We start from the raw sequence: 15,251 nt of genomic DNA on the forward strand, positions 1-15,251 counted from the left end.
AGATAGAACACAGGAAAAGCCCATTCTGCAAGAGTTCCAGGACTATAAATATGTACCACAACAACCCCGAGAACACATTTCAACAGGCGCTTCAGCACACACTTCAGCACAAGTAATGTTATATTGGGCATCTCTGTAACTTCAAACGCTGCACTACTAAAAGTAAGGGATGATAATAATAAAAGAACTGCACACTAACTGGGGCATGCTTTTAGTTTATACTGAATGTGCAATAAGGTGTGTGTGTGTGTGTGTGTGTGTGTGTGTGTTGCTTTTTGAAGGACTAACTGAATATCTGATTATTGTTGAAATGGGGACTGAGAATAAGGTAGGAACTGATTTAATATTTGTTCTTCTGTGGTTTAATATGCCTTATGATATGAAATACACTCTTAGATCTGATCTGAGCAAAGAAAGATTCTTGTACCATGAATACAGTCTTACAACAACCAGACGACTGAATCTGTGTTATTTTAGGTGATCAGGTGTAAAGCGGCTGTGGTGTGGGAACCTGGAAAGTCTCTCGCTGTTGAAGAAGTGGAAGTTTCTCCACCTAAAGAACATGAAGTGAGAATTAAGGTCTGTAATTATCCTCAGGACCAACAGGAGATTTGTTCTCTCTTTTTTTTTTTAAAATAAAAACTTGCTGCAGCTTTGACTCTTTAAAGATGTTTGAAGCTGTGTGTGTGTGTGTATGTGTGTGTGTCTGTGGTGTTGCAGATAGTGGTGAGCAGTGTGTGTCACACAGACTGGTTATATTTGCGTGATTGTGAGACAGGAGTGAAGACTCAGTCGTTTCCCCTCATTGTGGGTCATGAAGGTGCCGGGGTGGTGGAGGGTGTCGGCCCGGGGGTGACCACTGTGCAGCCAGGTACGTACAATAAACACATCCAGGCACACACACACACAACCATGCAGACCCCACTACTCGTTCTACTTTCATCATTGTTTACTTTCCCTGTCCTTCTATTTTTACTCATTTGTTTTTTCTTCTTCTCTTTCCTCCAGGTGATAAAGTGATCATTCTCTTCCTGTCTGAGTGCAGAGAGTGTGACTACTGTCTGAGCCAAAAGACAAACCACAGCTTAATCAACCGGTGAGAACGCTGGGTTTCTTTTCTTTCCTTGTGATTTTTTTTAACCCCCCCCCCCCCCCCCCCCCCCCTTAAAATCCCTGATCAACATGATGCTGTCTTTTCTAGTGTTAATACTCTCATCTTTTCTTATTTCTGCATTATATTTTTTCATTCAAGCAACTGAGCCAAGCTCATTATTATGGGGAAAATGACATAGTACTTAGAAACAATCATATTTTCGTTAGGATTTTCTTCTTCTTCTTCTGATTGCACAGAAAAACTGTAAGTGCTACAGACATGTAATGTGGTGAGTAGGTACTAATCCCTCCCTCTACTCAGGCAAGAGATTATTCCTTTGACCCTCCCAAACAAAATAGCCTCAAGAACAATTTAGCTCCACCCACTTAATTTTCAAACTAATTTGCATAATATGCAACACCTACTTTTGAGAACTTGTCCTAAGATTTTTCTCCTATCTTCACAAAATTGGGTCTAATCTACAACCCTGATTCCCCCCCCCAAAAAAAAGAGGGACGCTATGTAAAACACAAATAAAAAAGAAGACAATACAAAGACAAGATAATTAATGTTCAAACTGATACAACTTTATTGTTTTTGTAAATATACACTCATTTTGAATTTGATGGTAAAATCCCTAAATTCCTTGTAGTTGTACGTTGAGAATCATTGTTCTTCAACTGCTGGACTATTTGCCTCTCACAGTTTTTCACAAAGTAGTGAACCTCACCCCATCCCTGCTTGTGAACGACTGAGCCTTTGGAAGATGCCCTTTCATAGCCATTCACGATACTCTCACCTGTTACCAGTGAACCTGCGGACTGTTTTTTGAGCATTCCACAACTTTCCCAGTCTTTTGTTGTTCCTGTCCCAACTTTTTTGGAATGTGTTGCAGACATCAAATTCAGAATGAGTGTATATTTACAAAAACTATAAAGTTTGAACATTAAATAGCTTATCTTTGTATTGTATTCAGTTAAATATAGGTTTAAAATGATTTGCAAATTGCAAGGGCCTTTCTGTGCGGAGTTTGCATGTTCTCCCCGTGTCCGCGTGGGTTTCCTCCGGGTGCTCTGGTTTCCCCCACAGTCCAAAGACATGCAGGTTAGGTTAACTGGTGACTCTAAATTGAGCGTAGGTGTGAATGTGAGTGTGAATGGTTGTCTGTGTCTATGTGTCAGCCCTGTGATGACCTGGCGACTTGTCCAGGGTGAACCCCGCCTTTCGCCCGTAGTCAGCTGGGATAGGCTCCAGCTCGCCTGCGACCCTGTAGAACAGGATAAAGCGGCTAGAGATAATGAGATGAGATGATTTGCAAATCATTGTATTCTGTTTTTATTTACATTTTTTACAGCGTTCCAACCTTTTTGGAATCTGGGTTGTAGCTGAAATTTGGTACACCTCAGCTCTATGCTAATCTGTAAGTGGATGTTTGACAATAACCTGATTGCCTAAAAAAATGGGCATTATTGGCCAATCAGATTTCAGGATGTGTTTGCCTGGAGTTAACATTGAGCTATTAAAAGTTTGGTTCCTCGAAGGAATGGGCAATCCCATTCAACTTGATCAATGTTTTTGCACATAAAAAGAACGTGTACAGTAAAATGTGTTTCCAGTGCCTTGTTTCATTACACCATAAAAATTTGCCTTTTGGCCCATTCAGCGCCTCACCACGAGACAGTTCCAGTTTGTTTAATTTGTTTAAGATGCAAAACACACTTCTGAGAACTTGCTTTAGGAATTTTGATGTACTTTCAAAATTGTGGGATCACATTACTCAGCAAAGTCTGACTCAATAATTATCAAAAACAAACTGATATTTGTGAACAATATGCCTGCTACATACAATCCATCATTGCATGGTAGCGCTTCATTTACTAAGGCAGCTATAAGACAGGGTTATCATTGAACTATCAACACCAAATTTGGTAGTTCGGTCCTATATCCTACCCACTACTCTGCCATATGAAATGACACTTACCCACCTGGGTGGCATGGTGGTGCAGTGGTTAGCACTGTTGCCTCACAGCAAGAAGGTTCCGGGCTCAAACCACTTGGCTACTACAGATCAATGAAATTTTAGGCCACTGTATGTACTAAACCAAGTCAAGTTTATTTGTATCACACTTTTAACAACAGACATTGTCGCAAAGCAGCTTTGCAGAAAATTAAAGACTTTAAACAGATGAGCTAATTTTATCCCTAATAAATTTATTTATCTCTGATGAACAAGCCTGAGGTAACGGTGGTGAGGAAAAACTGCCTGAGACGACACGAGGAAGAAACCTTGAAAGGAAGCAGACTCTAAAGGGAACCCATCCTCATTTGGGTGATAACAGATAGTGTGATTATCAATAACTCACTTCTAGCGAGTGGGGACTGACAGCATCCATACATCCCAGGTACCAAAACACTCTGTCTGAGGATCCTCCAGATCTACACCTTTACCTCATAAACACCATTAACACAAGGCTTGACTAAACAGATCTGTTTTCAGCCGAGACTTAAACGCTGAGACTGTGTCTGATTCCCGAACATTACTTGGAAGGCTGTTCCATAACTGTGGGGCTTTGTAAGAAAAGGCTCCGCCCCCTGATGCAGTCTTCACTATACGAGGTACCAGCAGATAGCCTGCACCTTTTGATCTAAGTAGGCGTGGCGGGTCATAGAGGAGCAGAAGTTCACTCCGGTATTGTGAGAGCTCTTTATTCTAAATGCAAAGTTTGATTTCTACAACCTTTACACTATGTAGTCATTAGGATACCTTGTGACCATGCTCCAAATTTCATCAAAACTGGCCAACAGATGAAGATGAAATTTGCTATGCTTTTTTTCTTGAGGAACATTGAAACCTTTATTTGAAGTTATTTGTACAATTAATATGTTTGCAGCAGAAATATAACCAAACAAAAACTGGAAAAGTCTGCAACTGGAATGAATTCATCCCGATTGGTGAAAATCTTTGCATGTAAACATAGTGAGTGAGGTGTTTACATGAAGAGCTTTGTTTGTTTGTTTGTTTATGTATTTATTTTCCCCAGTTGCGCTCCCAGTCAGGTTATTGGCACATTATTAATCTGCATATAAACTCAGCCACTGGTACCGGTAAGACCCTGGCCTGTTGTTCTGACCAGCTGAGGTTGATGGCTGCTTAGGTAATGGAGTACAACACAGCAGTCACCCTTATGATCTCGATTCACATCTGATTCAGTATTATCAACTGTTTTAGCTTTTGAATCAGATATAAAAATGTCAGTAAATTGCTTCAGTAAAAGATCTGCAGTAATGTTCAAAAACATGTTGAGATGTGGTATGCTGTAAACATCATGGCCACCACATGCTAATCAGTTCTTGAATGGTGGAACTTTATTCAGTGTGCTATAACTTGAAATTTTAGAAGAATCTGCACAAAACCAAAAGTCTTACTCAGGACTAAATGCTGAGGCCATGTGTCAGATTTGGGTGTGGTCAGGGTTAAATTCAAATAATTGTTTCTCCGGAACTGCAAATTTAATCTTGCAGAATATTTGGTATACTGCATCTGTGAGTGGATTTCCAAATAAAAATGCTCACCATTGGCAAATCATTTTGCAACACACACATCAGTGTTGGCATGGAGTTACTGTCATGAAATTTGAGCAGTACACTCACCGGCCACTTTAATAGGAACTTGTTGTTGGTTCTCAGATCCCTGTTCTTGGCTGCAGGAGTGGAACCCAATGTGTTCTTCTGCTGTTGCATGCTGAGATGCTTTTCTGCTCACCACGGTTGTAAAGAGTTGTTATGAGTTACTATATCCTTCCTGGCAAAAAAGCTTGAACCAATCTGTCCATTTCCCTCTGACCCTCTCTTATCAACAAGGCGTTTGTTTCCACCCACAGAACTGTCGCTCACTCACTCAGTGTTTTTTGTTTTCTGCACCATTCTGTGTAAACTCTAGAGACTGTTGTGTGTGAAAACCCCAGGAGATCAGCAGCTTCTGAAATACTCAAACCAGTCCATCTGGATCAAACCAACACCCATACCACAGTGAAAGAAAGTCGCACATTTTCCCATTCTGATGTTTGAACATTGTGATCATTAACTGAAGCTCTTGATTTGTATCTGTGTGATTTGATGCATTGTGCTGCTGTTGAAGGATCGGCTGATTACAGAACTGCAGAAGGAACTAGCCATCGTTATTGGTGATGCAATCTGCAACATGTTCTTGGCCCCTGCAGATCACTGCCAGCTATATTTATTGTCTCATCTCATTATCTGTAGCCGCTTTATCCTGTTCTACAGGGTCGCAGGCAAGCTGGATCCTATCCCAGCTGACTACGGGTGAAAGGCGGGGTTCACCCTGGACAAGTCGCCAGGTCATCACAGGGCTGACACATAGACACAGACAACCATTCACACTCACATTCACACCTACGCTCAATTTAGAGTCACCAGTTAACCTAACCTGCATGTCTTTGGACTGTGGGGGAAACCGGAGCACCCGGAGGAAACCCACGCGGACACGGGGAGAACATGCAAACTCCACACAGAAAGGCCCTCGCCGGCCACGGGGCTCGAACCCGGACCTTCTTGCTGTGAGGCGACAGCGCTAACCACTACGCCACCGTGCCGCCCTATATTTATTGTAATTTTTATTATAACATTTCTAATTTTGACCCCAAAACTCACAGTACTGACTTTTAACTCTCAGGGAGAAGACTCAGCAGGGTGTGTTAGCTGATGGTACGAGTCGTTTCACCTGTAAGGGTCAGCAGGTGTATCAGTTTGAAGGTGTGAGCACTTTGTCTGAATACACCGTTGTTCCTGAACACAATGTCACAAGGATTCACCGAGATGCACCGCTGGATAAAGTCTGTTTCCTCGGCTGTGGAATCGCAGCACTAAACACGGGCAAAGTGTGTGTGTATTCCAACAAGTTTGACTAACATGATCGTTACTCATGTTACTTTTTCTTTCCTGTTCCTACTTTTGTTTTTCTTATTTAAATTTTCCTTTTCTTTCTTTCTTTCCTTCTTCTTCTTCTGTGGTTGTTCCTCCCCGCCTCTGCAGGTGGAGCATGGTTCTGTCTGTGCTGTGTTCGGTTTGGGAGCCGTCGGTCTCGCCACGGTGATGGGCTGTAAATCTGCTGGAGCTGCCAGGATCATCGGCGTCGACATCAACGCGGAGAAATATGAAGTTGCCAAGAGGTTCGGTGTCACTGACTTTGTGAACCCTAACGATCACAGCAAACCCATTCAGGAGGTGCTGATGGAGATGACGAGTGGAGGAGTGGACTACAGCTTCGAGTGTGTGGGGAACGTCACACTTATGGTGGGTTTGAGGTTGAGTCATGAACTATCAGCTTCACTGTGACTGATCTGCAGTAACTCTTCTGAAGGCAGAGACTGCACATTAGATGTGCTTCAGATGATAATAAAGTTCACATTTTTATTTGACTGACGCTCTTTTACGAAGCTGTTTATGTGTAAATGGTGTCACTATGACAAGTGAGAATGTGCAGATTCAGACTTGGATGAATAAATTTATTTTGTCTCCACTAGAGGGCAGCATTTGAGAGCTGCAAGACTCCCTGTGGAACCTGTGTGGCTGTGGGATGGACTGAAAACAACCTGATCTTGCAGTCACCTGAGGACCGTGTGTATGAACGGATGTGTAAGGGACTTATCTTTGGTGGTAAGAGATGATTGATTAATCATGAAGCAATTCTCTGAATCAAACCGTCCAAAACACTGTCTAAGGCTATTAATTGGTTAATTTTCTTAAATACAGTTAATTGTGCACTCTCTGTGATTAATTATATGATTAATCAGATATTTAGTTACATTAAGATTTCATGAAAAACTCTAAAAGTGCTGATCTTGATTATTGTTTATTCCAAAACACAGATCTCAACATCGAGATAGTAGTAATAAATACATACAAAAACACTGTGCTAGAACATAAGTGTCTCACACAGGTATGTCCAATTCCAGACGGCAATCTAGAACTTCACTGGCAGACCACTGTTCTGCACATTGACATGCTAACTAGAAGGGCACTCGGAAGAGTGCATACCTCCACCAAGCCATATTAGAATATCCAGATGTTTACATACATGTCCAGATTTGTATCAAAATCTAACCAATTGTTCCTTGGTCCATGACTTACCTTTCCTCAAAATATCATCAAAATCCTTTCCCTACTTTTTGAGTTACTTTGGAAACAGACGAGCAAAGTCAAGTTTATTTGGATCACGCTTGTAACAACAGACGTTGTCTCAAAGCAGCTTTACAGAAAATGAAAGACTTTAAACAGATGAGCTAATTTTATCCCTAATAAGTTTATTTATCTCTGATGAACAAGCCTGATGTGACGGTGTTGAGGAAAAACTCCCTGAGACAACATGAGGAAGAAACCTTTAGAGGAACCAGACTCCTAAGGGAACCCATCCTCATCTGGGTGATAAGAGATAGTGTGATTATCAGTAACTCACTTTTATAACTGTGTAACCAGGAAACACTTTATAGTTTAACAGGAAGTCTGTTTTGTTGAAGTTATAAACTGTTCATTGATGGAGACTTGAGTGTAAAACTGTTCATGACAACTGCAGTCCTAAAGTTATTGTGATGATTGTAGTTCTAAACCATTGGAGCAAAACTGTAAGAGTCCAGAGCGTCTTCTAAGTGCGACTTTATACTGTCCATATGGGGGCCGTCCTCCACAGGAGCGATGGGATGAGACTCCAGCCAGAAGTAGGGCATCAGGATGGATCAGGCAGGTCCAAGGAACAGGAGAGGTTCAGCAACACTGGTGTCTCAGGATTGACCTGTAACTCAAAAGATACAGAGAGAAAGAGAGAGAGAGAAAAAAAACACAGGTTGTTAGGCCTGGTCAGTGTCACCTAATGGTTCAGATGCAAGCAGGGACTCCGGTGAGACTAACTATGACAGCATAACTAAAAGGGGAGAGCCAGAAGGTAACACAGGCATGAGGGAGCCCCGGGACATAAAGCAGCAGCCACTACACCGTCAACAAACTCGAGTGAGCAAGCGAGTGGGGACTGACAGCATCCATACATCCCAGTTTACCAAAACACTCTGTCTGAGGACCCTCCAGATCTACACCTTTACCTCATAAACACCATTAACACAAGGCTTGACTAAACAGATCTGTTTTCAGCCGAGACTTAAACACTGAGACTGTGTCTGAGTCCAGAAAACTACTTGGAAGGCTGTTCCATAACTGTGGGGCTTTGTAAGAAAAAGTCTCTGCTCCCTGCTGTTGCCTTCACCATATGAGGTACTAACAAATAGCCTGCACCTTTTGATCTAAGTAGGTGTGGTGGGTCATAGAGGACCAGAAGTTCACTCAGGTACTGTGGTGTGAGACAATTCAGTGCTTTATAGGTTAATAGTAGTATTTTATAATCAATACGAAATTTGATTTCGCAAGCTGTGGAAAGCCTGGAAGAATGGGGGTAGCAAAGAGGATTACCTGGCAGCTAAATGCCGGGCTAGAACTGCAGTTTATTTTGCCAAGAGGAATGCCAAAGAAATCACCTTTGCTGGCATAGATTCAGGCACAGACAGCATCTACCATGTGGCAAAACAAATGCACAGAGATAACCAAGATGTAGTAGGTGAGAAATGTATTCTTGATGATGATGGCAACATGGCATTTGATGAGCATGCTAAAAAAGAAGGCCTGGAAACAACACTATTAACGGCTACTTAATATCAAATTTCCTTGGACTCAAAACCTTCCCCCAGTAGATCCTGTCGCTGGACCACCATGTAATGTCACTCACAAAATGGTCTCGATACACTGAAGAAAATGAAAATGGGCAAAGCAGCTGGTCCTTCTGGCATTGTTGTCAAAATGTTGAGTGCATCCCTTGAGGTGTGTTGCCAAGTTGTTGCGGATTTGGCCAATGCTATTGTGAGAGAGGAAAAGATCGCTACAGACTGGGACGAAAGCATAATCCTTAGTTTGTTTAAAGGTAAAGGTGATGCATTGATTCGAGGCAACTACAGAGGCCTGAAGCTTACAGAACAGGTACTTAAGATCATTGAGAGAGTGGTGGAGAAAAACATCAGAGGTTATGTCAACATTGATGAAATGCAGTTTGGGTTTTGCCCAGGACAAGGTACCACTGATGCTATTTTCATCCTCAGACAGCTACAAGAAAAGTATTTGGCCAAGCAAAAACATTTGTACTTACCATTTGTAGACCTTGAAAAGGCATTTGATAGGGTCCCCCGAAGAGTGCTGTGGTGGGTGATGTGGGTCATTGGGGTGCCTGAATGGATTGTCAAACTGGTACAAGCCATGTACAGTGGTGCAAAGAGTCAGATGCGGGTCAACAATTCACTCGGTGAAGGTTGGGGTCCATCAAGGATCTGTTTTGAGCCCCCTGTTGTTTATAATTGTGTTAGAGACCTTATCAAGAGAGAGTTTCAGGTTGGTTGTCCTTGGGAGATGCTTTATGCTGATGACCTGGTCATAATCGCAGAATCCCTGGATGAACTTCTTGAGAAGCTGAACCACTGGAAGGTTGGTCGTGAGGAAAAGGGCCTGAAAGTCAACATAGGGAAGACCAAAGTCATGATCTCTGGTAATGACCTAAACACACTGAGAATCTCTGGAAAATATCCTTGTGGTGCGTGCAGAAAAGGGGTTGGCCAGAATTCAATTTTCTGTAGTGGTTGCAAAATGTGGGTACACAAAAGATGTTCTGGTGTGCAGGGGAGGTTAGTTGAAAACCCAGATTACAAGTGTCAGCGTTGTCTTGGAGGAGCTCGGCCGATTGATGCAAGACATGCAGTGAGGTAATGTTGGCAGGTAGCAAACTAGAGGTCGTCAATAGCTTCATATACCTTGGTGATGGTATCTGCCCAGGAGGTGGTTGTGAACTGGCCACGATTATCAGAACTCGTTCTGCTTGGGGAAAGTTTAGAGAGCTGCTGCCATTGTTAACCTGCAGAGCTGTCTCACTTCATACCCGTGGTCAACTATACAGCAGCAGTTGTGTGCGTAGCACCATGTTATACGGTTCTGAATGTTGGGCACTCTGAAGAGATGACCAAAAACAGCTTGAGTGTAATGAAAGAGCCATGCTTTTATGGATGTGCAACGTAAAAAGAGGAGTACGAAGTAGCACGTCTTCTGCGGATGCTGAACCTCCGTCGCCTCGACACTGTCCTCAGATGCAATCATCTCCATTGGTTTGGACACGTCCAACGTAGTAATTCTTGGATCAACAGATGTACTACCCTGGAAGTTGAAGGATCGAACAACCATGGCTGACCTTGAAAAAGCTGGAAAGAATCTGTCTGTGCCGATTTGAAGCTATGGAATATCGCAGAGGAGGCAACTCAAGACCGTGCTGAATGGAGAGCTCTGCTGAAGACTGCTAGTCATACACACGTCTGACGTGTCAACTGACTCAAAACGGATAGTGAGTGAATGAGCGAGTGACTGTTTCAAACAAACAAGCAAACGGGTGAAAACATAACCTCCTTCAACAAAGTTGGCGGAGGTAGTAATGTTCATTAATGCAAGAAATGTGCATTTTTATGTAATTTTCAGCAATACTGAGGTAGTTTTGGTTGTTAAATGATGTCCTGTAGTCCGCTGCCACTGTAGTCTGTAGGTTTTCATGTAATTTACAGAATTTACAGAGATATGAAATCATTAAGGGGTGTGTTTTTCTGAACAGGATTGAGGAGTGTGACTCTTGTAACCAAACTGGTGCACGACTACATCTGTCTTTTGCTGGATGAGGGGACATACACGTCCTCTCTGGTGGAGATTAATCACGTCTTCAAACTGATGACCAGTGGGGAAAGGTCTGAGTCACATGACCATAATATGATCAATAGAACTGTTTTCATTATTTATAATTATACAGTACATTACTTTAAATGAGTTGATAAACATTTATCAAATATAAAGTTGTGGAATTTATCCCACTTTCATTTATTTTTGTCTCTCTCTTTCTCTTCTCTTTCTTTCCATATTTTCTCTGTGACTAATCTTTCTAACAACCTACTAGTTACATCCGGTTACTTATTTACATTCTTTACTTTTTAGTTCAGTTTGACTGAATGACTGACTGAAAGTCGTTCGCTGATCAAATCTGATTAAATGTGTTATAATTAAAATGAGCACAGAATGATGACACACTTTATAAAAAAAATGAAAGCTGAATATAAAGAAGTCACTTATCCAACTTACCACTGACTGCTTTTCTCTCTCCATCTCTTCTCTCTTTCTCAGTGTTCGGTCGGTGATAAAAATGTGAGCCGTGAACCTCGAATCTCAATTCTTTAACCATGAAGACATAATCAGTCACCATAACAACTACATCAATCACCATGACAACAGACTCATTACCCAGTGGGCCTCAGAGCTGCTGGTCCTTCTGTAAAGTTTAAAGGAAACACCGTGATGAAGACGGAAACTCAGGACAGAAGATGTGTCTGTGTGTTTGTGTTCATGTGTTAATGCTGTGATTTATTAAAAAAAAATGATAATAAAACATAAAGAAATTGAAATGTAGTCCAAATACACCTTATCAGCAACAGGAAGTGTAGTGTCCAATGAAAAGAGGTCATGGGATAAATAAATAAAAGGAAAACAAACAAACCATAGAGAGTAATTTTGAATTTTATGCAGAATTTTCAGGGAAGGGTGGCACGGTGGTGTAGTGGTTAGCGCTGTCGCCTCACAGCAAGAAGGTCCAGGTTCGAGCCCCGTGGCCGGCAAGGGCCTTTCTGTGCGGAGTTTGCATGTTCTCCGCGTGGGTTTCCTCCGGGTGCTCCGGTTTCCCCCACAGTCCAAAGACATGCAGGTTAGGTTAACTGGTGACTCTAAATTGAGCGTAGGTGTGAATGTGAGTGTGAATGGTTGTCTGTGTCTATGTGTCAGCCCTGTGATGACCTGGCGACTTGTCCAGGGTGTACCCCGCCTTTCGCCCGTAGTCAGCTGGGATAGGCTCCAGCTTGCCTGCGACCCTGTAGAACAGGATAAAGCGGCTACAGATAATGAGATGAGATTTTCAGGGATTTTTGAAATGATTTAATTGTTCAACTATTTAGAAATGAAGTTAGAAGTGTGGTGTGATGTCAGTCGAGAGCTTGCAAAGCATAGGATGCTCTTCCTTCTCCATCACCTGGGACGAAACCTAACTGGAAGGGTGACAAATGGGTATAACCCAAATGGAGTGGAAAAGAACATTTTTCTCAGGATATTGGAGTCAAGGGAATCTGCTAATACCCCTTGGATAACTCCAGTGTCGAATAAAAGCGAGCTGCACCTAACTGATTGAGCAGTTCATCAGTGCAAGGCATCGGATATGCATCAAATCTAGACATTGCACTGAGTTCCCTAAAGTCCACACAAAAATAGACCAACCTGTTGGTCTTTGCCACCATGACCACCACGTTGCTCCAATTGCTGTGAGACTTCTCAATTACCCCCTTGTTGAGCATAGCATTGAGCTCCTCCCAAACCACATTTTTCTTGTGTTTAGGTAATCAGTATGGGCGGCTGCATACAACCAGACCTGGAGGAGTCTCAATGTGGTGCTCTATGAGGTTTGTTTGGCTGGGTAGAGGGAAAAACAGATTAGAGAATTCCTCCGGCAACCTGTGCTCTCTGGGATGGCAAGAGGCAGTCTCCATGGGGGACCAGGGTGAATTTGACCACACTTTTTGCTGTTAGAATACTGTTCCTCTCAATTTTCTCTAATGTCATCTAAGACACCATGAGGATTGCGCCCATACAGTAATTCAAATGGTGGAAAACCCTGTGGAGCCTTGACGAACCTCTCATACTACAAATAATAGGGGATGAGTCATTTATCCCAAGCCCACACATCATTGTGCACAAAATAACGCATCATGTTTTTAAGCATTTGATTAAACTGCTCAGCCTGTTTGTCTGTGGATAGTAAACACTGATATGAATCAATTTAATCCACAACAATTCATACAGTTTGCGAAGTGTACATGACATAAAGGTTGTGCCTTGATCAGTTAGGATTTCTTTCAGAATCCCAACCCGAGAAATAATGCAGACGAGTGCCTCCACAATGGAGATGTTGCACAGAGGCACGGCTTGCTTGTATTGTGTTGCATAGTCTGCGAAAACTAACAGAAAATGATGCCCTTGTGCAGTTCAGTCTAATGGCCTGACGAGGTCCATATTAATTCTTTTGAAGGGGACCTTGATTAATGGAGGAGGATGCAGTGGCACTTTTGGGGGTGGCTGGAGGATTCACCAGCTGACATTCATGACATGCCGCACACCACCTGTGAATATTGCCATGAATGTCTGGCCAATAGAAACGATCCATGAAATGTTTTTGTGTTTTATCCTGCCCCACATTCCCAGCCATGGGATTATGATGAGCTGCAAGGAACAGGGGTTCCCTACGGCTCTTGCAGGGGCGTTGCACCAAATTCTGGGCCCTATGCACAAGCAGTGGCCATGGCCCCCCCCCCAAAAAAAAAGCTCACCAGTTAACAATGCTGAAAGTATCTAACAAGGGCGTACTACCAGTCCAGTCAGTTATGTAGCCACACATTAATCTAACAACTCTTAAATGAATAAAAATCCCTAATCACACAATACGTCACTGAATCTTTGTTTTATTTGCAGAATGATTAAAAGTTGTAACAGTAAATGCCACCAAAGGTCACCAAACATAATAGGCCTGCATGAAAATTGAGCACCTTTGCATTGGGCTGAAGAGAACAGATTTTTATCAAGTAGCTTATTTATTACATAAAAGAAATGCCATTTCCAGATTTCTACATTAACAAAATACTTCCTTTAGAATGAAAGGTAAACAAAACTTGACTCTCGTCATTTTTCAATTTAAAAAGGGCAAAAAGAAAACAGGCTTCCACAAAGTGCTAAACACTGGAATTTATACCCCAGCTATTAGCCTAATTATGTTATGGCCCAATATAATTTAATTTTAGATTAGTATACTATTGCAATGCAGAGAAAAAAGGCATCATGTTATTTCTAATTTTGTGCTGTGCAGTTTTTAGCACTGACAATCGCGGTGGTATTGAAGCATTTATAACCGCGGGTGTTCATTTAATGTAGGCCAGGGCTTTTCAAAGTGTGGGGCGCGCCCCCCCTGGGGGGCGCCAGAGTTCTTCGGGGGGGCACAACGTGAGAGACAAAATGGATCGATTTTTAGTACCTAAAGCTACAGGGAGTGAGGAGACAGCCAAGCAAAAAAAACAGAGCCTCCAGGATGTTGCGATTTGCAACTTCAGCGCAAATTCAACCAATCCCCGCGAATTCAGGGCGGTGTTGCAATTATATCCAATCACCGCAACTTTCCCGCAAATTTGACCAATCGTTGGCGTCGTCTTGAGGTGACATCGACAAACTACCTTCCGCCTTACTTCCGGATGTCTATGTTGAAGAGAAGCAGCATGCGCACAGTGTTGCCAGATTGGCGGTTATAAGTGCATTTTGGTGGGTTTTGAACATATTTTGGACTGGAAACCGTCAGCAGTATCTGGCAACATTGCATGATGTGCGAGTCAGTGTTTATGTCGGCTTAAATTCTGTTACTGAAAGTGTGTTATGTTTACAGTGAAGGACTGTGTGCACTTTATTTTTTTTTACTTAATACAAGAAATTAATGGCTGCCAACATTTTTGCCAAAATGGTATTTCATTTTCCATTGTTTAGGCAGCTTCAGCATCATACTGTGAGATTCTGTTCAAATTGGTTTTTTTCTTCTATGAAGCCTGAGCCATTTATTTTATTAGTTTATAATTATTGTTTAATTTAGTCTTCAGGAGAGACTGCCTGCACACAGTACTAGTATTAATAGGTTTTTTTCTTACTTGAAAGCTGAGGCATTTATATTATATTTTAAGGTAACTTCATGTTGTGCTGTGAGGTTCTCTGCACTTTAACTTTTGAACCAACAGGTGCATTTGGATAAGTAAAGCCTAGTTTTCTGCATTTTTGTAGTCCTGGTAATCTTTTATATTGGTAAAGTTGTTTATAGGACCATTTCTCAGTGTCTTTGTTTTTTTAATCAATAGTTTTTCAGTAATAACTTAATATTTAACATATCACTCAATTTTAATCACAAAAAGAGAAAATCGCAACAATTTCTCGCAACTTTCACTTCCTCCCG

The 15,251-nt window shown here is 41.9% G+C and overlaps 1 protein-coding gene across 1 annotated transcript; it reads left to right on the plus strand.

The window, feature by feature from the left end:
- LOC132890391 (alcohol dehydrogenase class-3-like) lies at window positions 1-11,631 on the plus strand. Its single transcript, XM_060927210.1, has 10 exons — window positions 1-162; window positions 282-328; window positions 478-579; window positions 721-871; window positions 1,009-1,096; window positions 5,787-5,991; window positions 6,146-6,406; window positions 6,637-6,769; window positions 10,794-10,923; window positions 11,354-11,631. Exons 2-10 carry the CDS (start codon window positions 311-313, stop codon window positions 11,376-11,378), a joined length of 1,113 nt encoding a protein of 370 aa, XP_060783193.1. The 5' UTR covers window positions 1-162; window positions 282-310; the 3' UTR covers window positions 11,379-11,631.
- The last annotated feature ends 3,620 nt before the right edge of the window (window positions 11,632-15,251 follow it).

The sequence above is a fragment of the Neoarius graeffei genome, chromosome 8 (genome assembly GCF_027579695.1).
Source record: "Neoarius graeffei isolate fNeoGra1 chromosome 8, fNeoGra1.pri, whole genome shotgun sequence".
NCBI classification, from domain to species: Eukaryota; Metazoa; Chordata; class Actinopteri; order Siluriformes; family Ariidae; genus Neoarius; species Neoarius graeffei.

Bases quoted from the DNA above. Each gene is read 5' to 3' on its own strand.
- LOC132890391 (XM_060927210.1), top strand. The intron at 872-1,008 runs GTACGTACAATA...TCTTTCCTCCAG, and splicing joins GGTGACCACTGTGCAGCCAG to GTGATAAAGTGATCATTCTC. The intron at 1,097-5,786 runs GTGAGAACGCTG...TTTAACTCTCAG, and splicing joins AACCACAGCTTAATCAACCG to GGAGAAGACTCAGCAGGGTG.